A 22,954-nucleotide genomic window follows, 5' to 3' on the forward strand; every position below is an offset into this window, starting at 1 on the left:
ATTTCACAATGTTTTTAATAAAGGGCTGAAGAAACACGAGATCACTGCAGGCTGAATGGAAGTCGTTGGTCTCCACTTCCTGGGGATGGAGGACACACACCCGCGCCCTCCACCTCATCAGCAGCTCCCGAGCTGCTGCTGTCCGCCAGCCTCTTGCCTGGCTCCTTACCGCTGTTTTCTTATTGGATTCTTGCTCCATTTATAACTGGGCAAAAATGCTGGAGCTTGGCCCAGCTGATGTGAGGCGGTGGGTGTAGCAGGCACTATGTCAGACCGTCAGGATGGAGTCAGAACTCTTTAGCCCTAATTGTGCCAGCCCAGGACCGTGGGTCATATACTTTAAATGATGAGCCCAAGGAAAGATGAAAGGGCAGGCAGGCAGCCAGCAAGGATTCTAAAGAACATCCTAACTCTGGAACAGTAATATCTAGAAGGTATAAAGGTCAGGGGAAATGGAGAGTTTTTGAAATGGCAATGTTGCCTTAGATGTTTAAACGATGTCCACATTGGAAAGCTCTTTCCATGTGTCTACGATGGGACTTGGAGGAATTCACCTCTGCCAAGGACAGGAACAGTTCTGAAGCTTTGGAACTTGGTACTGTGTCACTTAATCCAAACAACAGCCCTTTGAATTAATAATGATGAAGGCAGCTACCAGTCATGCAGGATTTACTCTGTGTCAGGTGATGCTCCAGTGGTTTATGTGTTTTTAATTTGCCTACAGGGACACAGATACAAACTTGGTGTTTGAATCCAGGCAGCCTAGAGGCATGGTTTATACTGTTACTATTATGCTTGATTACCTGTCTTAGGCTCTTGTAACAAAGTAAATTAGACCAGGGAATATATAAACAACAGAAATTTATTACTTACATTCTGGAAACCAGGAAATCTAAGATCAACGCAGCAGCATAGTTAGTTTCTGTGGAGAGACTGTCCCTCTCATAGGTGGCTCCTTTTGTGTGTCCTTGCATGCTAGAAGCACAAACAGGCTCCTTCAGACCTCTTCTCTGAGGATGCTGATCCCATTCATCCAATTCCTTAGGCCCTAATCATACCCCAGAAGCCCCATATTCCTGATACCATCACACTGAAGCTCAAGTATCAACACGGGACTTTTACGGGCATTCAGCCACAGCATTCCCTGTCTACTTACTGTTATTGTTCCCATTTTTCAGTCGATGCAATGAGAGTTCAGAAAAGTAATTTGCTGAGACATTGATTTTCAGGCAATCAGTAAGAAATCTGTTATGAAGCTGGACCAAGAGGCACAGTTAGGACATACTGGCCCCAGGGGTAAAGTAAGGCCCACCTGTTTCCAAAGCTCATTCTTTTACTACTGAGATAACAAAGGGAAATATCTTCTAGAAACTGTCCAGGGAAATTATTGATTGAGAGTTGACATAGAAAGAGGATGTGGTAAGAAGACAGGAGAGTCAGACTTGGTGGCACATGCCTGTCATCCCAGTGGCTCAGGAGGCCGAGGCAGGAGGATTACAAGTTTAAGGGCAACTCAGCGATTTAGCAAGGACCTAAGCAACTTAAAGAGACCCTGTCTCTGAAAAGGACTGGGAATGTGGCTCAGTGGTTGAGCACTTCTAGGCATCCCCACTATAAAAAAAAAAAAAAAAAAAGTAAAGAGTATACAAACTGTGTCAGATGAGAAAGTCAGAAATGTTGGAGATGCCTGACCTGGGAACATAAATTGCTCAGAATGCATAAGCTTAGGAGGGACAGAATAGCTTCCCTGAAGACCTGAAATATCACTGCCTACAAGAGGCCATGGGTCTGTTCTGTTTGGCTTCAGCAAGGCGACCACGGGGAAGTCAAGTGGTTCTGAGCCATTTTCCAGTCACGGATCTTCTAGGATCTGACACAAATTTATGGGCATTGTCTTCCCAAGGAGTGACACATGTACATAATCACAAAATGTCACGTTTTATGGGGTTCATGGACCTTGTAGTGAGACCACAGGTTAGAGGAATTTAGACTAAAGTAGAAGTTGCAGGACTTTCAGTGTTGAGAGAGTGCACTGGGACTGGACGCCTCTGGCTGTAACCTGCAGCTCTCTGTGACTGTCTAGCAGAGGCGAGACTGCTCCCTCCCCTGGGTGGGGACAGGAGAGCCCCAGGTTAAGTGGAAGGTTGGCCCAGGCAACCTTTCCTATCCCTTCCAGCCCAGATATAGGATTCCTCTTCTTCTTTTTCCAAATCTGATCATCTTTAGGCACTCTGAGAATACATATTAAGGATTTTCAAATTCCAGGAATGAATGTGAACTTTAAAGGAAAAAGAAAGGCAGGATTCTTGAGATTGAAACTATAATGACGTAGCGGCAAATACATTCAACTAAATTAAAACGAAAAAACTTTTAGGAGAACTCAGAAATGACTAAAAAGGATTTCTAAGATAAGTAATGTGAAGCAATCTCAAACTTATTGTGCATTTGTTTCTGAATTCTCATGGTTACTTAGGATGTCGAGATCCAGTTACATGAATTTCCTCATCAATAACTGTACTTAATTACATGTCGGGCACTATTCAAAGTGCTCTATGTGTGTAACACCCATAGTTCTCATGTTTCATGGAGTCCTGATGTCAAGATCATGGGTAGAATCTTCTTTTATCATCTTACCTCACAGAAGGGAAACTGAGATACAGAAATGCTAACTCTCCCACAGCACATAGTAGTTACAAAGGATTTGAAAATAAGGCTCCTGGTTCCAGAGCTCCTAATCCAAATAAGTCCTGGACAGACTTGTTGTCACACAGTGTCTTGGTTCCACTTTGCATTATGAAGTGGACTTTCCCCTGGAGCACAAAGCTTGGGAGGATCACTAGCTCACACGACCTGCTTCACCCTGGTACTTATGTGACTTCTAGGTGCCGCATGCCATGGGGACCTCACAGAGAAACTCAAACTTCTGTACAAGATGCACGTCTTGCCTGGTGAGTGAGCTACACAGACAGGAACCAGGATCTGACTTGAAATTCACTCCCACCCCCACCCCCAAACACACACCACACAAGTTTTCTTTTTTTTTTTTTCTTTTTCCTTCTTTTTTTTTTTTTTTTTTTTTTTTGTCCTTTGTGTCAACTCTGCCTCTTTTTGGTATGCAAAATCATTCATTGGTCACTATGGACACACTGAGACAGATGATGTGAGTTCCTGAATCATCTTGTGCTTGACCATGGTCTGACAATGAGTTGTGCTAATAGAAAACAGCATGAGCATCTGCAAGAGAAATTGGGTCACCTCTGGGGAACCAGGACTGTGAGAGAGAAGATGACACTGGGAGGTGCTGGGAACCTGTCTCAGGGGACCCCTCTTCACATTGGCAGGCACAAGTGGACACAATAGTGAACTTTTGAGTTCAGTGTTAAACAAGGCTGTTCTCAGCTGGGATGTATCTAAGCAACTACCAGAAGTACAAAATAGAGACTGGCACTGAGGATAGAGACAGGGAAAACTTTAGATTTGGGGATTTTGTTTATAGTATACAGTGGCCTAAAATTGGTTTATAAAGCATGATGCCATGAAATTTGGGGATTTTTTTTATACAAAGGAAAACATAGAGTTTGGTATGAGGCTGTTTAAAAAGGAAGATTGGGTTAGAAATGGAGTGATTTCCACTAAAGTTTTAGAGATGGTAGGGTCTCCCAGGCCCCCAGTAATGGGCCTCCACCCCACTCTTGTAACTTTAGCTTTTCATTCTCCCCATCACTTTATCACGTAGTTCAAGCACACTTTGATTGAGTCATGTCACTACAGTATGACAGTTGTTTCCTCCTTCTGCAGAGCCATCCTCTGATCAAGATGAGCCAGATTCTGCCTTTGAAGCAACTCAGTACTTCTTTGAAGATGTCACTCCGGAGTGTACACATGGTAGGAGATCCTTTCGCCAAGAGTACTCTACTTCTCTTTCAGAGCCCTCTGTGCTGAGAAACAGACTTGCCTTGGAAGGTAGTCAGTTAAGAAGGTGCAGATGTCATGGTCCGTCAGCAAAATCCTACTCACTGTCCATTTTGTATAGCACATAAACCAAGAATATTTTTATATTTTAAGTGGATCTTAAAACCAAGAATAAAGTATTTCTTGCCAAGTGAAAAGTCTATAAAATTTAAATCTTATTGCCTACAAATAAAGTTTTACTGGAACACAGCCGTGCTCATTTACTTACATTTTCCCTACGGCTGTTTTAATGCTCTAGTGGCAGAATTAAGCAGACCATATGGCCTGCAAAGACTGAAATACAGTCAGCTTTCTGTGTCCACTGGTTCTGTAGCCACAGATTCAACCAAATGCATATTACATATTCCGAAAAAAAAAATGCATCCATACTGAACATGGACAGACTTTTTTTCCTGTCATTATTTTCTAAACAGTACAGTATTAACAACATTTTTCATAACATTTACACTATTAGGTATTTTAGGTCTCTACTGGTGATTCATAGTATACAGGAGGTGCACATAGGTTAATGCAAATACTGTGTCGTTGTACATAAGAGATGAGCATCTGTGGAATTTGGTATCAACAAGGGTATCCTGGATCCAGCCCCCCACAGAAACCAAGGATGACTATATTTTACCATCTGACCCTTTACAGAGGAAGTGTGCCAACCTCTCCTCTGTGTGATTATTAGGCCTATGTGTGTAGATGCAGTTCATTGTATATATTTCCAAATGCATGTATTAACTTCTGTGCTGTCTTGTCTTGTATGAGTCCAAGCACCGTTCCTCAGCTTGCTACTGTCTTCAGCTTCATCCCTTCTCCTAAGTCTGAAAGTAAACATCAGGTTGTTCCTGGGTTCTTTGTCCTCTTAAATCTTGCCATCCCAGAATAAGCACAACTTAGACCTGCCCTTAAACTGCAAGCACCTAAGTGAGTGGATAGAGAGATTGAGCCAGACTCACTCTTCTTAGGACTGACAAGTTGAGGGGAGAGATCTGGACACTTATTAGGCCAGTGCAGGCAGTTCTGCATCTCTGAGCCTCAGTTTCCCTGTGTGAAAATGGAAAGGATCATTGTCACATTAGGTGCGTGAGGACCTAAGGAGATAATGTAGGAAGGCTTTTCCCATAGTGCCTTCACACATCTACAATATTCTTAGTATCGTTAGCCATAATATTCTGGCTACAAAATGTAGACATATCTTTCCTAGTGGATACATATTTCTGGAAAGGAATCTCTTGTTTGGGAAATGCTTCAGGAATGGTCACATACTGATAGCATTTGATAGCCTCAAAAGATTCTTTTTAAAGAATGTTTTTTTTTTTTAATCATTCCAAAAGCACTATTGCTTTGCTCTGAAAATTATAAGACGGTAGATAGAACATGTAAGATAAGCTAAAGATGTCTTAAAATTCTAACCACACAAAGGTAGCATTTAATATATTAAAACATTTCTTTTCAGTATTTTTCATGTAATATACATTGTCAGGTATACACACACATATCAAATGACCTATACAATTTTTGTTGTTGTTGTCTTGTGTTTGGGTGGTGCTGGGGAGTGAACCCAGGGCCTTGTGCGTGCGAGGTAAGCACTCTACCAACTAAGCTATATCCGCAGCCTCTGTTGTTGTTTTTAAATGTCTGAAAAAATGTGTGTGTGTGTGTGTGTGTGTGTGTGTATGTGTTATCAATTATACCCATAGAGCTTTGTGTCCTGCTTTTCTCACTAAAAATCCAGTGAGAATGATAGTTCCACTAAAAATTCTCTGAAAGCATGATTTTTGAAATGTCTACATGATGTCTACATGATATCTGCTTCAATATTTTTTGATATCTACTTGTTTATTAAATGATTTTCGATATTCAGAGGAGAGGAATTTCCTGGTGACACATACTACATTATCCTCACTTTGTCTGAACAGTTGCTAAGGATAGTCTGACCTTACTTACTGTGAAGGTCACCTACCTGGTCAACCAGCCTCCTCTGGGCTGGCCAGAGAGGTGCTGCGGTCCATACATCTTGCAGATGGCAAACTGAGTCTTCATCTGAGGACACTGCCCCTGCCTTTTGAAGTCTTTATGTGCCCTATAATTTGCTGTTTTAAGAAGAAAACAGAAAACAGTTTCAAGTGGGTTCCTTAAAAGTCATATTTTTGAAATGCCAAATTATAAATCTTGAAATATTTTATGGCACATAACAGTTTAGAAAAAAGTATCTTTCTTTTATGAACATAGATTTTAATTTCCTTGGAAGAGTGAGTTCCTGGTCTTTTGTGGGGGGCCTGGCAAAGATAAAATCAACTTTCTACCTACAAAGTTAAGAGGATAATAGCACAGAGAAGGGAAAGAAAGCACATTCATGGCAGTAAGCACCACCTTTGTTTTGTAAATTCCAAAGACTGTGGGGCTTCAACTCTTTAGTTTTTAGTTGTACACAGAACCCCAAGTGTGAGCAAGAAATCTGGGGGAGTCCTTCACTTAGAAATGGGACTGTCAAATAAAATATGAGACCTTCAGAAAAATTCTAATTTCAAGAAGTGATTTATTTAGTGTAAGTATGCCCCATGTAATATTAGGGATATACTTATACCAAAACAACAACTACTACAACAAGGTATTCATTGTTCATCTGAAGTTCAAATTTTACTGGGTGTGCTGGTTTTGTTGTTTGTTTTATTTGCTAAATCAGACAGCCCTGCTAGAAGTCTGTTTTCCATAACAAGGAAATATTGTATAACGTTACTTTTTTCCTTCTGGATGTTTCTTGGTAGTTGTTGGATTGGATAGCAGAAGCAAACACAGTGCTGATGATGGCTTTGTTACAGTGAGTCTGAAGCCGGACAAAGGTACATGTTTTCTCGTCTGTGTTTCCCTTCTTGCCAAGAGAACCCTTGTTTCTTGACCTGCAAACACTTACCTTTTCACATTTGGGTTTCAGGGAAGAGAGCAAATTCTCAAGAAAACCGTAATTACTTGAGACTCTGGACTCCAGAAAATAAGTCTAAATCAAAGAATGCAAAAGATTTACCCAAATTAAATCAGGTAAGTGCTTACTTTCTAATCCTGAAGCTGTTTTTTCCGGTCATACATCAATGTAGAATAAACACCCTTCAAAGATAATGGTAACCTGGGGCACTTGATTAGTATCTGTTTGGATCTACTTTTTATGCACCAAAAATATGCTCAGTTGTAAGAAAATGATCTCCTCAGAGAAAATTTGAACCCCAAAATACTCAATTTTGAGACTACACACATCTCATCTCAGTCATTAAAAAATACCCTGAGAGACTCAGAAGAAAAACCCCTGCTGTTTTCAAATTGCTGTGCTCAGATATAAAGATGTCTGACACAGGTTTTCCTTAGAAAGCTAAAGTGTAATGAGGGAGAAAAAAAAAAGATGTAAGTAATGATAACAGGATGAAAATGCTGTTTCCTAAAAGCAGGACCCGTAATCATCTGCTAGGGGCATTGCTTCTGTCTGGGGAGATGGAGGGAGTATCATGGGAGAGGGCCTGGGAGCTAACCTTGGATTCTAAAGTGTGGAGGTGTGAGGAGAGCTAAGTCTAGGGTTTCTTTAAGATCTGTCAACAGGGAAGACAAGGGGGCAGCGAAGCAAAAGCAGGACATAGTCAATCTCCGTGTTAGGTGTTGGATAGATGGTTTATTACTTATTAGTTCCACTTTCATGGATGTTGAAACTTTCAAATTAAAAAAAAAAGAAATGAAAACTCTTTGACTAGAAACGTCGTACCCATCCTCCCTCCTCCGGGGCGGGGCGGGGGGGGGGGACTTTCTGGGGATCTCTGGAATCTTGGCTAATGGGGTACCAGCCCTGTCTCTGTGCGCCCCCACCCACCAGATTTCACTTTCTTGGTGTCCTTCCTGATGGCTTTCCAGGGACAGTTTATCGAGCTTTGCAAGACAATGTACAACATGTTCAGCGAGGACCCTAACGAGCAGGAGCTGTACCACGCCACGGCGGCGGTGACCAGCCTCCTGCTGGAGATCGGGGAGGTGGGCAAGCTCTTCATCACCCCGCCGGCCAAGGAGGGCACAGGCGGCGGGCCACCCTGCCACCAGGGCATCCCGGGCGTGCTCTTCCCCAAGAAGGGGCCCGGCCCGCCCTACGTGGTGGAGTCCGCCGAGCCGCTGGCCGCCAGCCTGGCCGGCGACGGTGAGGAGCACTCCCTGGGCGGTCAGATGGAGGACATTAAGCTGGAGGACTCCTCGCCCCGCGACAACGGGGCCTGCTCCTCCATGCTGATCTCCGACGACGACACCAAGGACGACAGCTCCATGTCCTCCTACTCGGTGCTGAGTGCCGGCTCGCACGAGGAGGACAAGCTGCACTGTGAGGACATCGGGGAGGACACGGTGCTGGTGCGCAGCGGCCAGGGCACGTCGGCGCTGCCCCGGAGCACCAGCGTGGACCGGGACTGGGCCATCACCTTCGAGCAGTTCCTGGCCTCGCTGCTCACTGAGCCCGCCCTGGTCAAGTACTTTGACAAGCCCGTGTGCATGATGGCCAGGATCACCAGTGCAAAAAACATCCGGATGATGGGCAAGCCCCTCACCTCGGCCAGTGACTACGAAATCTCTGCCCTGTCGGGCTGACCCGGCGCCTGCGCGGCGGAGCGGAGCGACTGACATGTGTTCTGTGTGGGGGTCTCTTTTCCTTTTAAATTAAATATTTGTTAGTATCTGGCTCGAAGCCTAGTGTTTTCATAATGTGATACAGTGAAAACTGTGGCGAAATATCTAAACACCTCAATGTAGACACTGTACTCTCTTGCTGGGGGAGGGGGGTTCCCAGAATACCGCTTATTCAGTGAATTCCCCCCAAAACAGATGAATCTGTCAGTGACTTGTATTATAACTTATTAATCTTGCTGTTGAACTGTACACATGGTTTAAAAAAACATAGTGCTGTTTAATGCTAAATAAGGCAGCAGTCGTTTCTGTATTCGGGCTTTTAAATAAAATTAGAACTGTAAGAAAAAGGAAATGCCACAAACACGCAGCTGTTCTTGGCGAAGGTCTTGTTGGCTGGGGATATCCTGCACCATTCTAGCAAGTATTGAGAATATTTTTCAAGATTTGAAATATATTTCCTAAAAATCCTCTATTCAAAAACCACATCCAACAGATGTTCCCCGTTAAGGGGAAAACATTTGGGGTTCCAAACAATAATGGAAGTGTAACTGATTTTTTACACGGTGGCAAGGGCACTTGTACTTGATACAAATACCAGACCAATTTTACATTAACAAATGGTTCTGATTATTTATGTCATCTGGCCAAAATCCATGGAAAGGGAACAGTCTTTTGTTACAGAAAATGTGCATGTGGCAGCAGAGAGGAGAGAACTCAGGATGGGCTTTTTCATTTTGTTTGGTTCTGTTTTTGAAAGAGTAGAAATACTGATGCTTCTGATACTGGATTTTTAGCTTCTTGTTATGCAAATAAAGCAAAAAAAAAAAAAAAACCCAAGACAATGGACTGTACCATTTCCATACTCTCCATAGATTCTAGAAGTTGTACCGTGTATGGCATATGACCATCTTTTTGTTAAACTGATGTAGAGATCATGTAAACTGAAAAAAAAATCCTGCAAGGTAATGTAACTAGATGTTTTGAAACAGGGCTTGTCACCTTATATAAAAGAATAGTATGCTCTATTTCCTGAGTGGATGTGGAAATGAAAACTAGCACACCTGCACTTTGAATTCTTGCTTCTTTTTTTATTGTTGTTATGGTTTCATTTTTTACAGATGTTGGGAGGTTTTTCTCCTTCTTGATGAATTCAAAATCATGTTCACATTTCCTTTGCTTTTTCTGAATATTCCTTTCAACACATTCCTTTATTTTATTATACCTTGTGTCCTCGTTTTAGCTGTTGCTGCTGTAATTTTTTATTTTGTTTACAGAACGATTTTTAAACTGTCAAATGAAGTAGAGTTAACCTCAAATAGGATAAATGTGAAGAAATAAAATACTTCAGATATGGCTTTTTATCTTTGTGCTTGAGTTCCTGCCTACGGCAATGACGTTATTTCTTTGACAAGTTGGTAGGGAAAATTTTATTAGGCAACCAGTTTGACTAAGTTATTTATAGGCAAATATTTTGAGATAAGAAATAAAACGTGTGTCATTTTAATGAGTGCATGTGAAATAAGGAAGAGAAGTGTTGTCTATCATCTGATTTAAAATAGTTGTCCCAGGTAAGTAAGAACAGGTTGGAAATTTTTCTATTTAATCCTGATTAGTACACTAACACCATTTGGTCAGTTTAATCAAGTATCTAGCCATTTATTTGATTTGACTCCAAGATGGTTACACTGCAGATGGTGAGCTCAGTGTCCCACCCCAGTGGACTTGAGCTTCCACCTCCAGAGCCCTGGGCAGTGGAATATTGGGGAGCTTTCACAGAGGAGCACTTAAAGGGACAGGCTCCTGGCAGGGAAAGAGAACAAACCACAGTGAGGGAAATGAGGGTGCCCAGAACAGGGGTGGGGACACAATCCCTCCAGCACCACCTCACACCTGATTCTGGCCAGGAAGGGGTTAAGTCATGTGGAAGTACCACAAGCAGCCCCAGGCAACATAGCCTCCCCACAAGGTGACACAGGCCAGGAACCCTGGCAGCAGGCAGAGGGCACCTCTACGGCCTGATCTCTTCAGGCCCAACTTTCCTAGGTAGGGTGGCTAGAGTTCTGCTTCTTGCCTTCTAGGCTTAAGACATTCTCAGGGGCCTCTAGATCTTAGCAGAGTAGCCTTGGCAGGGACCCCCTGACTGAAGCTTTGTCTCAGTGCAGCTCCACTTCCTGAATTCAACAGGGAAGACCAAGGGGAGGAGCCGGCAGCCACCTGACCTCTCCTACCTCCAGTGAAGGGCTCTAATGGTGCATTCTTCATTGCCTGTCTTGTAAGAAGGTTCTTTTGTTCCAGCATCACCTTCCAACTTGAAAAGAACAGGAAGTGATGGGGTGAGTGCCAAGAATCCAAGTATTTCACTCTATATGATTCCTCCATATAGCATTTAAGTTCTTTGGCTTTTTTTTTTTCCTTTTTCTTTTTTAGTACAAGGGATTGTACCCAGGGGTGCTTAATCACTGAGCCACATCCCCAGCCCTTTTTATGAGACAGGGCCTTGCTAAGTTGCTGAGGCTGGCTTTGAACTTTCAATCCTCATGCCTCAGCCTCTGGAGTTGTTGGGATGATGGGCTGGGGATATGGCTCAGTGGTTAAATGCCTTTAGGTTCAATCCCCTGTACCAAAAAAAAAAAAGAATTCAGCAAACACTCCAATCTTTATCTCCTGAATCCCTATGACCTTAGGTGTTGGACAGATGGTTTATTACCATCTATTATCTATTACCTATCGCTACTGTATCTGAGAAATATGATGCATGACTTTCCAACTGGGTCACTCCCAGATCTCAGGACTCCTGCACAGGACACTTAGTTTTTTTATCTTCTCTGTGAGGTCTCTCACTGATGCTCCTGTTCAGCTTGATTGTCTGGTTATCCCTTCATCCACTCTCTTCCCAACTCAATACAATTTCCCTGATCCTGTGTGGCCACCACCCACATTGGCCACTCCATAACCCCCTAATGAATTGTTAGAAACAGCTGCCTTCTTCACTCACATCTGGGCTGCTGATTAATAGAGAGCCAGGGGAAGAAATTTCACATTATAGATTCATGCTTCAATTTTATGTCTTTTTCTCCTCTGATGAGTCCTGAATGCCAATCAACAAGCCCTTTTCCATATCCACTTCTCCTACTCCCCAAAACATTTTAATTTTTTTTACTAGTCTCTTCAAAACCCCTAACCCCACACGTTCACCCTCTTCATTGGAAATAAATGGTGAGTTTACAGGAATGGTTGGAGCCATCAATTGCCACCGTCAACTCTTAGCCCCGCCACAACAACTTCCCATGCGAACCTGCAACCTCCCTTCCTCTATCCTCTTGCTGGGAGAAAAGAAACCAGCACACTTATCCTCCTTTATCTTCCACATCGTCTTCACACAATAGATTTATTGGCATCAGATAGTGAGAGTGTGTTCTCAGTCCCTTCACTCTGTTATCCAGTAGTTACTGCCTTATCTAACTGTGTTCAATAAGGCAATAGAACACCATGCAAGAGTCCTCTACATGAGTTTCTTCAACTGCGGTCTAACCCCGGCTCAGGTGAGCAAGACTGCTGGACTTGCCACTGCACTGAAACCACTCTTATTGAGGATACCAGTAGCTCCCTGCTGCCGGATCCAGTGAATTCTGATTCTTTAGTGGTGCTGGCTGCTGTTTTTGTAGTGTTGGAGTGGAACCCAGGGCCTCACTGAGCTACACAAAGCTCACAGGGCCACACATCCAGCCTTGACTACTGATTAACTTATTTCTTCTTTCTGCAGCATTTGGTTCTATTGACTCTCCCTTATTAAAATCCTCTCCTCCCTCACCTGGTCTCTGTGATGCCAATATCTTTGAAATATTGACAAAAACAACTAGATGCAATAACACATGCCTGTCATCCCAGCAACTCAAGAGGCTGAGGCAAGAGGATCTCAAGTTCAACTCCAGCCTCAGCAACTTAGCAAGGCCCTTCCTCAAAATATGAAATAAAAAGGGCTGGGGGTATGGCTTAGTGGTTAAGTGCCTCTGAGTTCAATCCCTGGTCCAAATAAATAAATAAATAAATGAGAGAAAGAAAAGAAAAAAAAATATTATATTGACAAATCCTCCACTGACTTTCCTGGCTGCATTCTTAGCCCAACCTTCAGTGACAATACCACAGGGATCTGCCCTGCGCTCTCAGGTCTTGCCTGCAATGAGCTCACCCACTTCCATGAGTTCAATGCCACTCTCTCTACTACTGACTCCGCAATGCTCTCCCAGCTCAGGCTCCCCTCCGGAGCCATCTCATTTGACAGTATGTTGTGTGGCCAATGGCAGCCATAACACTGAGCAACTGCAGTCCAGCCCTCTCTTCCTGAACATGAGTTGCTTGGGACACACCTCTAGTTACCAAGCCCCACCCACCTTCTCATCTTCTTCTCTGCTCCTCTTTTTCCATCACTCTGCATCCAGTCACTGTCTGTTGATAGGTCCCACCCTTCCCGTGGCATCCCACAGAACCTCATTACCATCTCTTCTATTTTATCCCACTAACATCTAGGCCACTGTATCCCATTAGGGGGCAGTGTTGGGCTAAGGATGGTCACCTCCTAACCTGAAGCCCACATTCCATATATTCTCACTCAAGTTTTATTTGTCTGGTCAAAACTAAAAGCACAGATTGCCTCTTCATGCTAGAGACAATTGGGGCAGAAAATAGGGCAGAGCTATGAATTCAAGGGTAACAAAAATGACATTATCAAAGATTTTGGCCAAAACAATTGTTCCATGCAACTCTAAGGAGGGTTTACTCTGTGACCAACACAGGAAACCAATGGAGGAAAAGAAGAGGAACCAAGAGGGAGAAGGTGTCTTTCCTGACACACATGTTACCTAGTATCGAATATTTTCAAAAATTTTGTTTCTGCTTAAAATGTAATTTCCCCTTGAGTTCATGGCCTTAAGCTGGCAAAATCCCCTCCTAGTCCTGCCAGAGCCAAGTTTCTGCCAGCACAGGCTGTCTCAGGGGTCACAGCCAGCCATGTCTGCCACCCTCCCTTCAGGGTGCTGGCCAGGACCCCAGCGACTCCCTGGTGGCCTCCCCTGCCAATCACAAGCTCACGGAGGAACGTGGGCTGGAGGCCAGTTTTCTCCATTTGCCCCACGATCATGCACAGAAAAGATCAGGTCACCCTTCAACCTTGGAAAGATCTTCCACCACTCTCAGGGCACTCGATTGGATGACACACTTTCTTTCTTCCACAGAGGAGGCCAATTCTGTTGCTCTTTGAAAAGCTCCCTTAAAAATATTCAAGATCTGAATTTAAAAAAAAAAAAAAATCAAGGTTTGAATGAGGAAACTGGAATGAATGTCCGAAGGATCTCAATGAAATGAAACAACCACCGAAGGGTTCATGTGTGTGACCTTAAAATTAATACAGCCTGGGCCCTGACTGAAGGATGGGTGCAGTCTGAGCCTTCTACTAAAAGCTCAAAGGCGGCACCACCAGCAAAGAAAGTGGGATTGTTTTCTTCCCCAGACTTGGATAGATAGATAGATAAAAAGAGAGAGAGAGGGAGAAAGCAAGAAACATATGTGAGAGGAAGACCCAGTGAGCTCACTGAGGAAAACGGATTTCAAAATCATCAGGAGTAAAGGAGGCTTGCCCCCTCTGAGGGGGTCTCTGAAGGTCACCTTTGGATGTGACATCCGAGGTATTGAGAGATTGAGGGACACTGTGAGCTGAGCCTGTGTCAGCAGGTAACAGGTGCTGGCTTACCTCCCACGTGTTTCCTGGGCCTCCCTCCCCATCCACAGATTAGGGAGCTTGGAATGGAAAGAGCTACTGTGGCCCCGTCTCAAGTGTCTCACCTGAGACGGGGCCACCTGGGAGTGGGAGTGTGGTGGGGACCTCAGCAAGGCAGAGCTCAGCTCTCTGGAGCCCCTGCGGAGAGGAAAACATCCTCCCACACACTCTCCTGTCTAAATGGACTCCTGTCTCTCTTCTTTCTCTCCTCCTCTCCTAAAGGCGGGGGCCATTGAAACTTTTGTGAATTGCAAAGCAGGCCCAAGATTTTACTTTGATCCAGAAGAGGAAAGGAAGGAATACCACTACACGGCCACTCCTGAAGGACCAAGGAGACGGCCGTCGGAGGAGCTGGGCTTCTCTCATTCAACACTCACCTGAACCCAGAAGCCCACAGTCCCTGCCTGGACAGCCCTGAGGCCCTCCTGGCCTGCACAGCCTTCTCCCCGTCCTCTTGAGAGCAGATCCATGAGTCCTAGACCTGGGCACCCAAGGCAGAAGGTGCCTGTGAGTTGCCTGACACGTGGTGCTCCGGTGCGTAAACTGGAATTTCACATCCCTACGCACAGGCTACCCGGTGAGATAGGCAATGATGGAGGCTGCTACCCGTTAGTAGGAAATCAATTTATAAGGTAACCAGTTGACCATAACACCATACGTAGGTAGGGTAGAGCGAGGGACAGAGGGGCCGTCTGGCTCCACAGCTGGTCCTAAGCTAACACAGTAGGCCTCCAGGCGTCTAATCAATGGTTCTAACTTTGGGGTTCACACTCCTAATGGCATTACACTTGGCCCAAACCCAGCTGAGGCCTGCGAGGGGTTTCATTTCCTATGCCAAGTCCTAGCTTGTGTATTTTGTGGGTGACTCTGGGGCATTCTCTGGAGTCGCCGACAAAAGGTGCCATGATCAGTGAGCCAGGTCCACCAGGGCAGCAGGACAGAGAAGAGCCATACAATGCCAGGGTCTGCGACCCCTGAGAACAAGCATTTTAATACTTCCTACTCACGTGCCCTTCCGACTGGGTCCTATCTTACCCTGGAAAGTCCTTCGGAGAGCAGAACAGGTCAAGGCTAGACTCCTCTTAGGACATGCAGGTTTTATTTTCTGGACACCAGAACACGTCCCTTCTGTTAACCCATGCTCATGGATGGTTTTGGGTCATGGCTTATCCGGAACCCCTCCTTCTTCTGGAAGCTGCCCTCTGTCCTCACCAGGGCCTTTCTCCTGGCACCCATGCGCTGCAGTGACCCCACTTTGCCCATCCAAGCAACCTCAGGCACTTGGGAAGAGCTGATGGGTGACAGAGGATTCCCCACATTCCAGTCTGCTCTGCGTGGGCCCAAGTAACTAGAGTAACAGATCCAAATAGTTAGGATTCTGAACTCTGAATCTGCCTCTGACAGGAGGTAACTGAGACAATGAGGTTCTACACCCACAGTACGGAAAACTCCCCATTTACAGACTATCATTTTTATGTTTTAAAAGAGATCAAAAATTACTCGGTCCAAAATCCCTAATTATTTTGAAACTTTTTTTTTTTTAGTTGTAGATGGACACAATATCTTTATTTATTTATTTTTATGTAGTACTGGGGATCAAACTCAATGCCTCACACGTGCAAGGCAAATGCTCTACCACCGAGCTACTGCCCCAGCCCCCAAGTGCCTAATTTTGCCAAGAGGGGAATTGAGACTCTGGATGTTTAAGCTCTACTTGAATTTTATAGAATAAAAGCAAACCCAGCAATCTTTTGCTACAACTCTGCTTGATGGCCAATATTTCTACCCAGCCCTGACAAAAGATACTCAGCAGTCTTTCCTCTCAGAAGGTGTGTCCTGAGCACTTTTTCCTAGCACAGGCTAGACAGATGGGGGACAGAAGCATTTGTTGTAGCCACAGGCCACCACGTCCCCAGGAAGCATTAGACTCCATTGGATCATGGAAACATAAACTTCTCTGCTGCTTCTCACTATTTACAGCAAAAACAGTCGTCTTAGTTTTTAGCTGGTAGCAAACACTGCTCAGTCTGCACAAAAGGCATGTGTAAGCTTATGGCTGCAGAGTACAGTGCAACCCAGTCACTTTTACAAACTGGTCCAGGGTGTCTCATAGATGCAAAAGAAAAAAAAAAATTAGGAGATATGTGTGAAAGCAAATAATCTACCTGTTTTTGATCCTTTTAAATTCTTAAGGATTTCCAGTACAAACCAATTTTTAAAGTCAAATTTATATTTTAAAGTACAGGTTGGTTTAACTTATGGTAGCTCACTAATAATTTATCATACATAAAAATAATTCTATAATTTGGATATCAAGCAGCTGCTCACTTCTCTTTACTCTTCTTAAAAAGTATGCTATCAATATCAGGCACAGAAGCACATGTGTATAATACCAGCAACCTGGGAGGCTAAGGAAGGAGGATTGCAAGTTCAAGGCCAACCTCAGCAACTTAGTGAAGACCTGTCTCAAAATTTAAAAAAATAATAGTAAAAAGGTTGGGGGATTTGGCTCAGTGATTAAGCACCCCAGAGTCAATTGCCAATACCAACCAACCAACCAACAAACAAACAAAACAAAAACAAAAAAAACAACAAGTTTGTTATCAAGTGCTCATCTGTCTTGTGGCAAATGAGCACTATTGCAAAAACAACTGGAAAAGTTGGATAAGATACCAAAACATTGAATAAAACCCCCTTGCATAAGAAAGTTATTAAGGAAGCAAGGACTTCAGGGATCCAGCTCCTGGACCGAGGAATTGTGGGTGGAGGTGACCACAACATTCTGCTCAGCTTTCTCTGTTAAGAAATTCCCCAATTATTTGTCAGTTCAGGGGAAAGAGTTTTGTATGTCAAATGAAGAGGCAAAGAGACTGATCAGAGATTTGGACAGTCTCTTGAGGCTAAACAGACAAAAATCAGAGTTTGAGAATGATAAGGCGCAGAGGACCTATGGAGCTCATGTCATGGAGGGAGGGCAAATGAAGAGGCATGAACCAGATGTTGGGGGACCCTCTCCCTTCCGGGAGTTTGCTGATTCCCAGGCAGCACATGAGCAAGAGGTTGACCTCAACTTCTCACAGACCAAGGAGGTAAGAATGAGGTCTCAGGGCCAGCCAAAGAGGTGATGCCAACACCCCAGGCTGCTGGCTGGAGCTCCTGTTAGTCTGTATCCCAAGAGCGTGACCCCACATGGACCAGTCTTCATCAAGACTGACACCCAGGAACAAGTTCAACCTCTGTCAGGGAGATCTCCGACTACTTTCACGGGGTGTCAAAAGGAAGGTAGATCCTCTCTGGATGATGATACTATCACCCAGGGCCTCTGCCATTTTTCATATACAATGCCTGGCATTAAATTTAAAAGTCACTAAGCATACCTTGGCGCAAGATTGGGAGGAAAAAATACACAATAGAATCAAACCCAAAGATGATTGGATATTGACGTTTGTGACACAAGCTTTTAAAAGATTGTGTTTAATTTGTTTAAAATGAAGAATTTTATGAGAGTAAAATGTGAATATAAGTTTCATAGCAGATAGAAATAATAATAAAAGTTAAAAACTCAGTAATAAATTGTACAGGTCAGATGCACTCCCCCCCAAAAAAAATTGTTGATGAGCTAAAAAGAAAAGTCAATAGAATGTCCAGACAGAAACAGAGAAAGAAAAAAATGGAATAAAAGATACCAAAAACAGTATCAAATAAATGTGAACTTAGGGAGAAAGGTCTACAATATAGAGAACACAGAAAAGAGTATAAAATAAATGAGGCTTAGGGGAGAAGTGTGAAATACATTATTGCAGACTCAGAAGAGGAGGAGAGAAGATAGACAGAAAATTTAGAAGTCATTTTCAGTAGCATCAGAATTCATGATTTACCTCAAAATAAATCCAACAAGATGTGTACTAAGACCTCTTTACTGATAATTATAAAATATTGTTGAAGAAATGTAAAGAGGGAAAAATTAATGAAAGCAAATTTCATATTCATGAATTGGAAGACTGAATATTATAAAGATGTCCATTTCCAAGCAAACTTGTAGTAAATGTTAATTTTTTTATGCCTTATTTTAGTGGAAATGAAACCTGGTTCGAAAATTAACAGGAAATTCAAAGAATCTAGAAGAACCAAAGCAATCTTAGTGGAGTTATAGAAGTACCAAAACTGGGGGTACCAAAACTGGGGTTGTGGCTCAGCAGTAGAGTGCTTGTCTCACAGGTGTGAGACCCTGGATTCAATCCTCAGCACCACATAAAAATAAATAAGTGAAATAAAGGTTAAAAAAAAAATTTAAAAAGAAGTACCAAAACTTCATTTTAAAGCCATGATGATTCTGGCAACATGCAAGTGGCACAGGTCAGACAGACAGACTGATTACATTCAACTTACAACAAAGGCTACAATGAAGAGCATTGAGGAAAGAGTGGTTTTCTCAAATAATAGTGCAAACCATTCTGTATGAAACAAAGATTTTTGACCTTTTCTTCAAGGTCAATACTGATAGTGCTTATTTAGCAAATTCAAGGAGAAATCCCAAAGGGTTTTTTAAACTTAGCCACAGTTGCCACATCATTTGGAGCCTGCGTAAATGGCCTCCCAATTCTTGCCCTCCCTGAAGAGATTCAGAAATGGCTGACTAGCTCTCTGTCTTCAATCCTGTCTCAGATTGAAAAGCCAGCCCTGAAGGTCAGGCAGCCTGGTGGCTGGGCCTAGGCCCCGCAAGGTCAGTCCCAGGAGGCAGTCAGATCATAGCCAGGAAGCCTATGAGAAAACCTGGGCCTTCTGCAGGTTTCCTGGAGGGCAGGAGTGAAGAGCCAATGATCCTCTAACTCATCTTGGTACTTGAGTCCTACTGGACTTCAGTTTGTCCTGGAGGAGCACTGTCAAAGCCCTCACTGGTCACTAATCATTCATCTCCCACTTGTCTTCCTCTGCTCTCAGCCCTTGTTCCCATTCAAGTTCCAGCAAACTGATTTGCAGTTGAGTGAGCCTTTATCTTTTACCTGAAGCAATAACAACAGCTTCCATTTAGCATGGATACACTGCATAGCAAGTGCTTTACATGCAATCTGTGATTTCTGCATCTTATAACAAAACTGTAAGGGAAGTGTTTATTATTATTATTTATTTTTTTAAAAAAGAAAGGAAGTTGCCTAGTTTGATGTAGTGAGCAAATTGTACAGCCAAGATTCAAACTCAAACCTTCCTGTCTGCCCACATTCATGGCCCTGTAACACTCCAGCTCCCATGTCATTGACACGCCATTTCTGGAACCTCAGCCTCTGAATCCTAGAGATTTGCCTGGCCTTGGAAGGGAAGTAGTGCTTTCTGGTTTCAGACCCTTCTTTTTGTACTCCTGAGCTCAGCTTAGCAATCAATCACCACCCAGAGAAGAAAGGACCCTCACAGATAGGTGAGGTGTGAGGGGAGGAAGACAAAGGCATTGAGGTGCTCAGTAATACACCTGGAATCCCTGTGTAGTCATTCCCTTCTCGGAGCCCGTCTCTCCCGATCAGTTCTGCACTTGTGATCACCTCCTGAATTAGATTCAGGTTTGTTCTTTTACTTCATTCTGGTACCGCTCAAGTGTCATCTGTTCAGGTGTCAAGTGACACCTGTTCTGAGTAGTGCATCAAAATGACAGCTGCCAGTCACTCTCCATCCCTTATTCTGCATTATTTTTCTACATAGCATTGATTATTACCTAAAATATTGTCAATTTACTTACTTGTTTACTATCATTCCCCACCCTCTACTTTAATCCTAATATAATTTGGGGAGGGCAAATAAACTGCTTTATCTATAGGGCCTAGAACAGTTTTTGAAGCATATTGAGTGTTGAAAGTATTTGTTAAGTAAAAGAAATATGATGGAGTTCCTAAATCATATTCAAAAGGGCAAAATAGGAAGAAAAACCGAGTTAACAAAAACCTGTTCTAAACGAACTTACAATCATAGTCTCTAAAAAGTGGATACAATTTCACGCCCAAGAGGGGAATGAAAACAGCAGACCACTCCAAGTTATCACACCTGTTGACTTTATGCCAAGTTTTAGAATCCAGCCTCCAGGACAGCCAACCTGTAGTGGGCCCTGAACCAGCCCTGGGGACAGGAGGGCAGGTGGGAGGAGGGTCACTGTACACGTCCATCCCAGGAGCCTGAGAGGAGGTAAGCAGTATTTTCAGGCCCAGAAGAGATAGCAGACATTACAAATATCTTCTCCCACCTTTCTAAGCTTCATTTTATTATTTTTATGCTCTTTTTTTTATGATAGCCACAATAATATAAAAGCTGTACACTTCATATATTTCTCTAATATTAGCAACTCTGCCTGTTTCCAGGTCAGCACCCTCAAAATCATGAAAAAAAAAAAACTGATTTATGCTAGCCAAAGTTTTGGTTGACACTTAAAAGATTGGCTGAGATCAAAGGACCTAAATCAGTTCATTATAGGCCAGGCCATATATGGCAATGTAGGCTAGCCACAGATCTGGGGTTCCAAAACCACCAATGAAATCAAGTGAATCAATCCACTTAAGAGACTGAAGCCAACTGTCTCTACATAGTCAACTACATAGTCGCTACCAGTTACTAAGGGCAAATTTGGAAAGAACAGGTTGTCTAAGAGAGAAAGGGACTTCTTTGAGTTGTTAAGAAGTCCCAATCAAATTAAGTAGCTTGAATGGGGCCAAATTAGCTCATTTGAAACATGGGTTGTGCTTGTGTGTGCCCGGCAGGTGCAGGGCGGAAGGAGACAGTGATGTAGCATCTGGTGCAGAAACTCTCCTTGTCCACCGCAGGATACATGTGCACAAATAAACAATTATCCAAAAACTGGGAAGAGCCATGGCGGGGATATGTGCAGGGAACCTGGAATCTCTGAAAGGTACCTCACTGCCTGGGGACTGCGCAGGGAGGATGAACTGGAGGAGGCGGTACTTCCTCTGAGTCTCAGGGGTGAAGAGGAGTTGGCCAAACCCCAGGAGAGAAAGCCCTTCCAAGCAGGGGACGCAGCCTGCGAGTGAAACGCAGGTGAGAAAGAACACCCAGGAGAGAAAGGTACCCGCGTGATGCGGTGGGGTGTGGAAAGCATCGCTGACTGAGTCGATTTTAGCTGTATTCGTGGTTAACTCTCCGAAGTTTTACGTTGTGACCTAACAAAATCGATCGGTAGTTTCTTGTTTCTTTTTACCAGTTTTGTGTGATTCTAATATGCTTTTCCTATCCCAGGTCGATAAAAGTGATCTTTTGTATTTTCTCTAGTACTTTTTTTGTCAGCTTTTTTCAAGCAATTTTGTGAATAATGTTAAAAAGAGATATCCCTCTGTCTGCAATGTCATTTCCCCCACATATCAAATTACAACAAGTAGACGATAGTCAAATTATTCAGAATCCTAGAAGTCTCTTTAATTTTGTTCTCAATCTGACAATTGATTTGAGGGTTGATTTGTCATTTTAACTTTCTTTTTTTCACATATGGTGAAATACAGTCTCTTTGGTGTATGGTTCTATGAACTCTACCATATGGTATCTTCATGGAATTATGTAACCACCATTGCCATAATGATGAGCCACTGGAAATCCACTGTCCTCCAACCCTCCTCATTCAAGCCCTTCTTATTCAAACTCTTCCCCTCCCCCTGGAAACCAATGATCAACTGTCTTCCTCTATCCAGTGCCTTTCCCCAAATGTTATGTAAATGTGCTCACCCTGTGTAGCCTTTTGAGTCTAGCTGCTTTGACTTAGCATCATTCATTCATAAGCCATCTATGTAGCTGCACATAATCAGCACATCATTCCTTTTTATTGTGAGTAGGATTTCATCCAGGTACAACTGTGCCACAGTTTGTTTATCCATTCACCAGTTAACTTTCCCAGACCCCCTAATTTCTAGCCACTGATAATCTAATATGGGTTTAAGGAATACAGTCTTTGCTATACTACCCTTTTCTATGTACTATGTCTTCTTTTTTAAAAATACCATTTTATCAAATTGCTGTGTTGTTCTGTGTGTGTGTGTGTGTGTGTGTGTGTGTTGCTAGGGAATGAACCCAAAGTCTTGTGCTTGCTGAGTATGTGTTCTACCACTAAGCTGTACTCCCAATCCTAAATCAACATTTAAAATGCTTTGAACCATCATTCTCAGGATATTCTAGAATTTTTAAAATCTTTGAACACAAAGTATATAAACTTGCCCCCCCACACTATTTTGATGTAACAAGCTCTTGCTTTGGCTTTGTTTTATCATGGCAAGTTACTAATAGATTGTGTTTTATCGAAGTTTTTCCATTCATTCAATAACACAGAATTTTTTAAATAAAGCTATACTGACCACTCATAAGTGTATTCACATGTGATACTTGGCCTCTTAAAACTGAGCTTTTTATAACTAAACTAGTAAACTATAAAAATAAGAAAATTGATTATATATATATATATGTATACATACACATACACAATATATACACGATGTTCGTCTTGATACAGGTTGAAATTTGCACTGTAGTATAGAAAAAAGGTTATTATTAAAATAGTGTAGTGTCCAGTTTTTTTTTTTTTGAAATGGTAAA

At 42.9% G+C, this 22,954-nt stretch overlaps 1 protein-coding gene across 1 annotated transcript in view; it reads left to right on the plus strand.

Annotated features, from left to right (window-relative positions):
* The window catches only part of Tbc1d9 (TBC1 domain family member 9), a 109,951-nt gene extending 100,017 nt beyond the window's left edge, over positions 1-9,934 (plus strand). Inside the window, exons 17-21 of the mRNA XM_076864543.2 lie at positions 2,883-2,948; positions 3,799-3,885; positions 6,729-6,803; positions 6,896-6,999; positions 7,855-9,934. Coding sequence (XP_076720658.1) covers positions 2,883-2,948; positions 3,799-3,885; positions 6,729-6,803; positions 6,896-6,999; positions 7,855-8,571 — 1,049 coding nt within the window. The 3' untranslated portion in view covers positions 8,572-9,934. The remainder of the gene's footprint in view (positions 1-2,882; positions 2,949-3,798; positions 3,886-6,728; positions 6,804-6,895; positions 7,000-7,854) is intronic.
* Positions 9,935-22,954: the final 13,020 nt, after the last annotated feature.

Source organism: Callospermophilus lateralis, chromosome 8 (genome assembly GCF_048772815.1).
Source record: "Callospermophilus lateralis isolate mCalLat2 chromosome 8, mCalLat2.hap1, whole genome shotgun sequence".
In the NCBI taxonomy this organism is placed as follows: Eukaryota; Metazoa; Chordata; class Mammalia; order Rodentia; family Sciuridae; genus Callospermophilus; species Callospermophilus lateralis.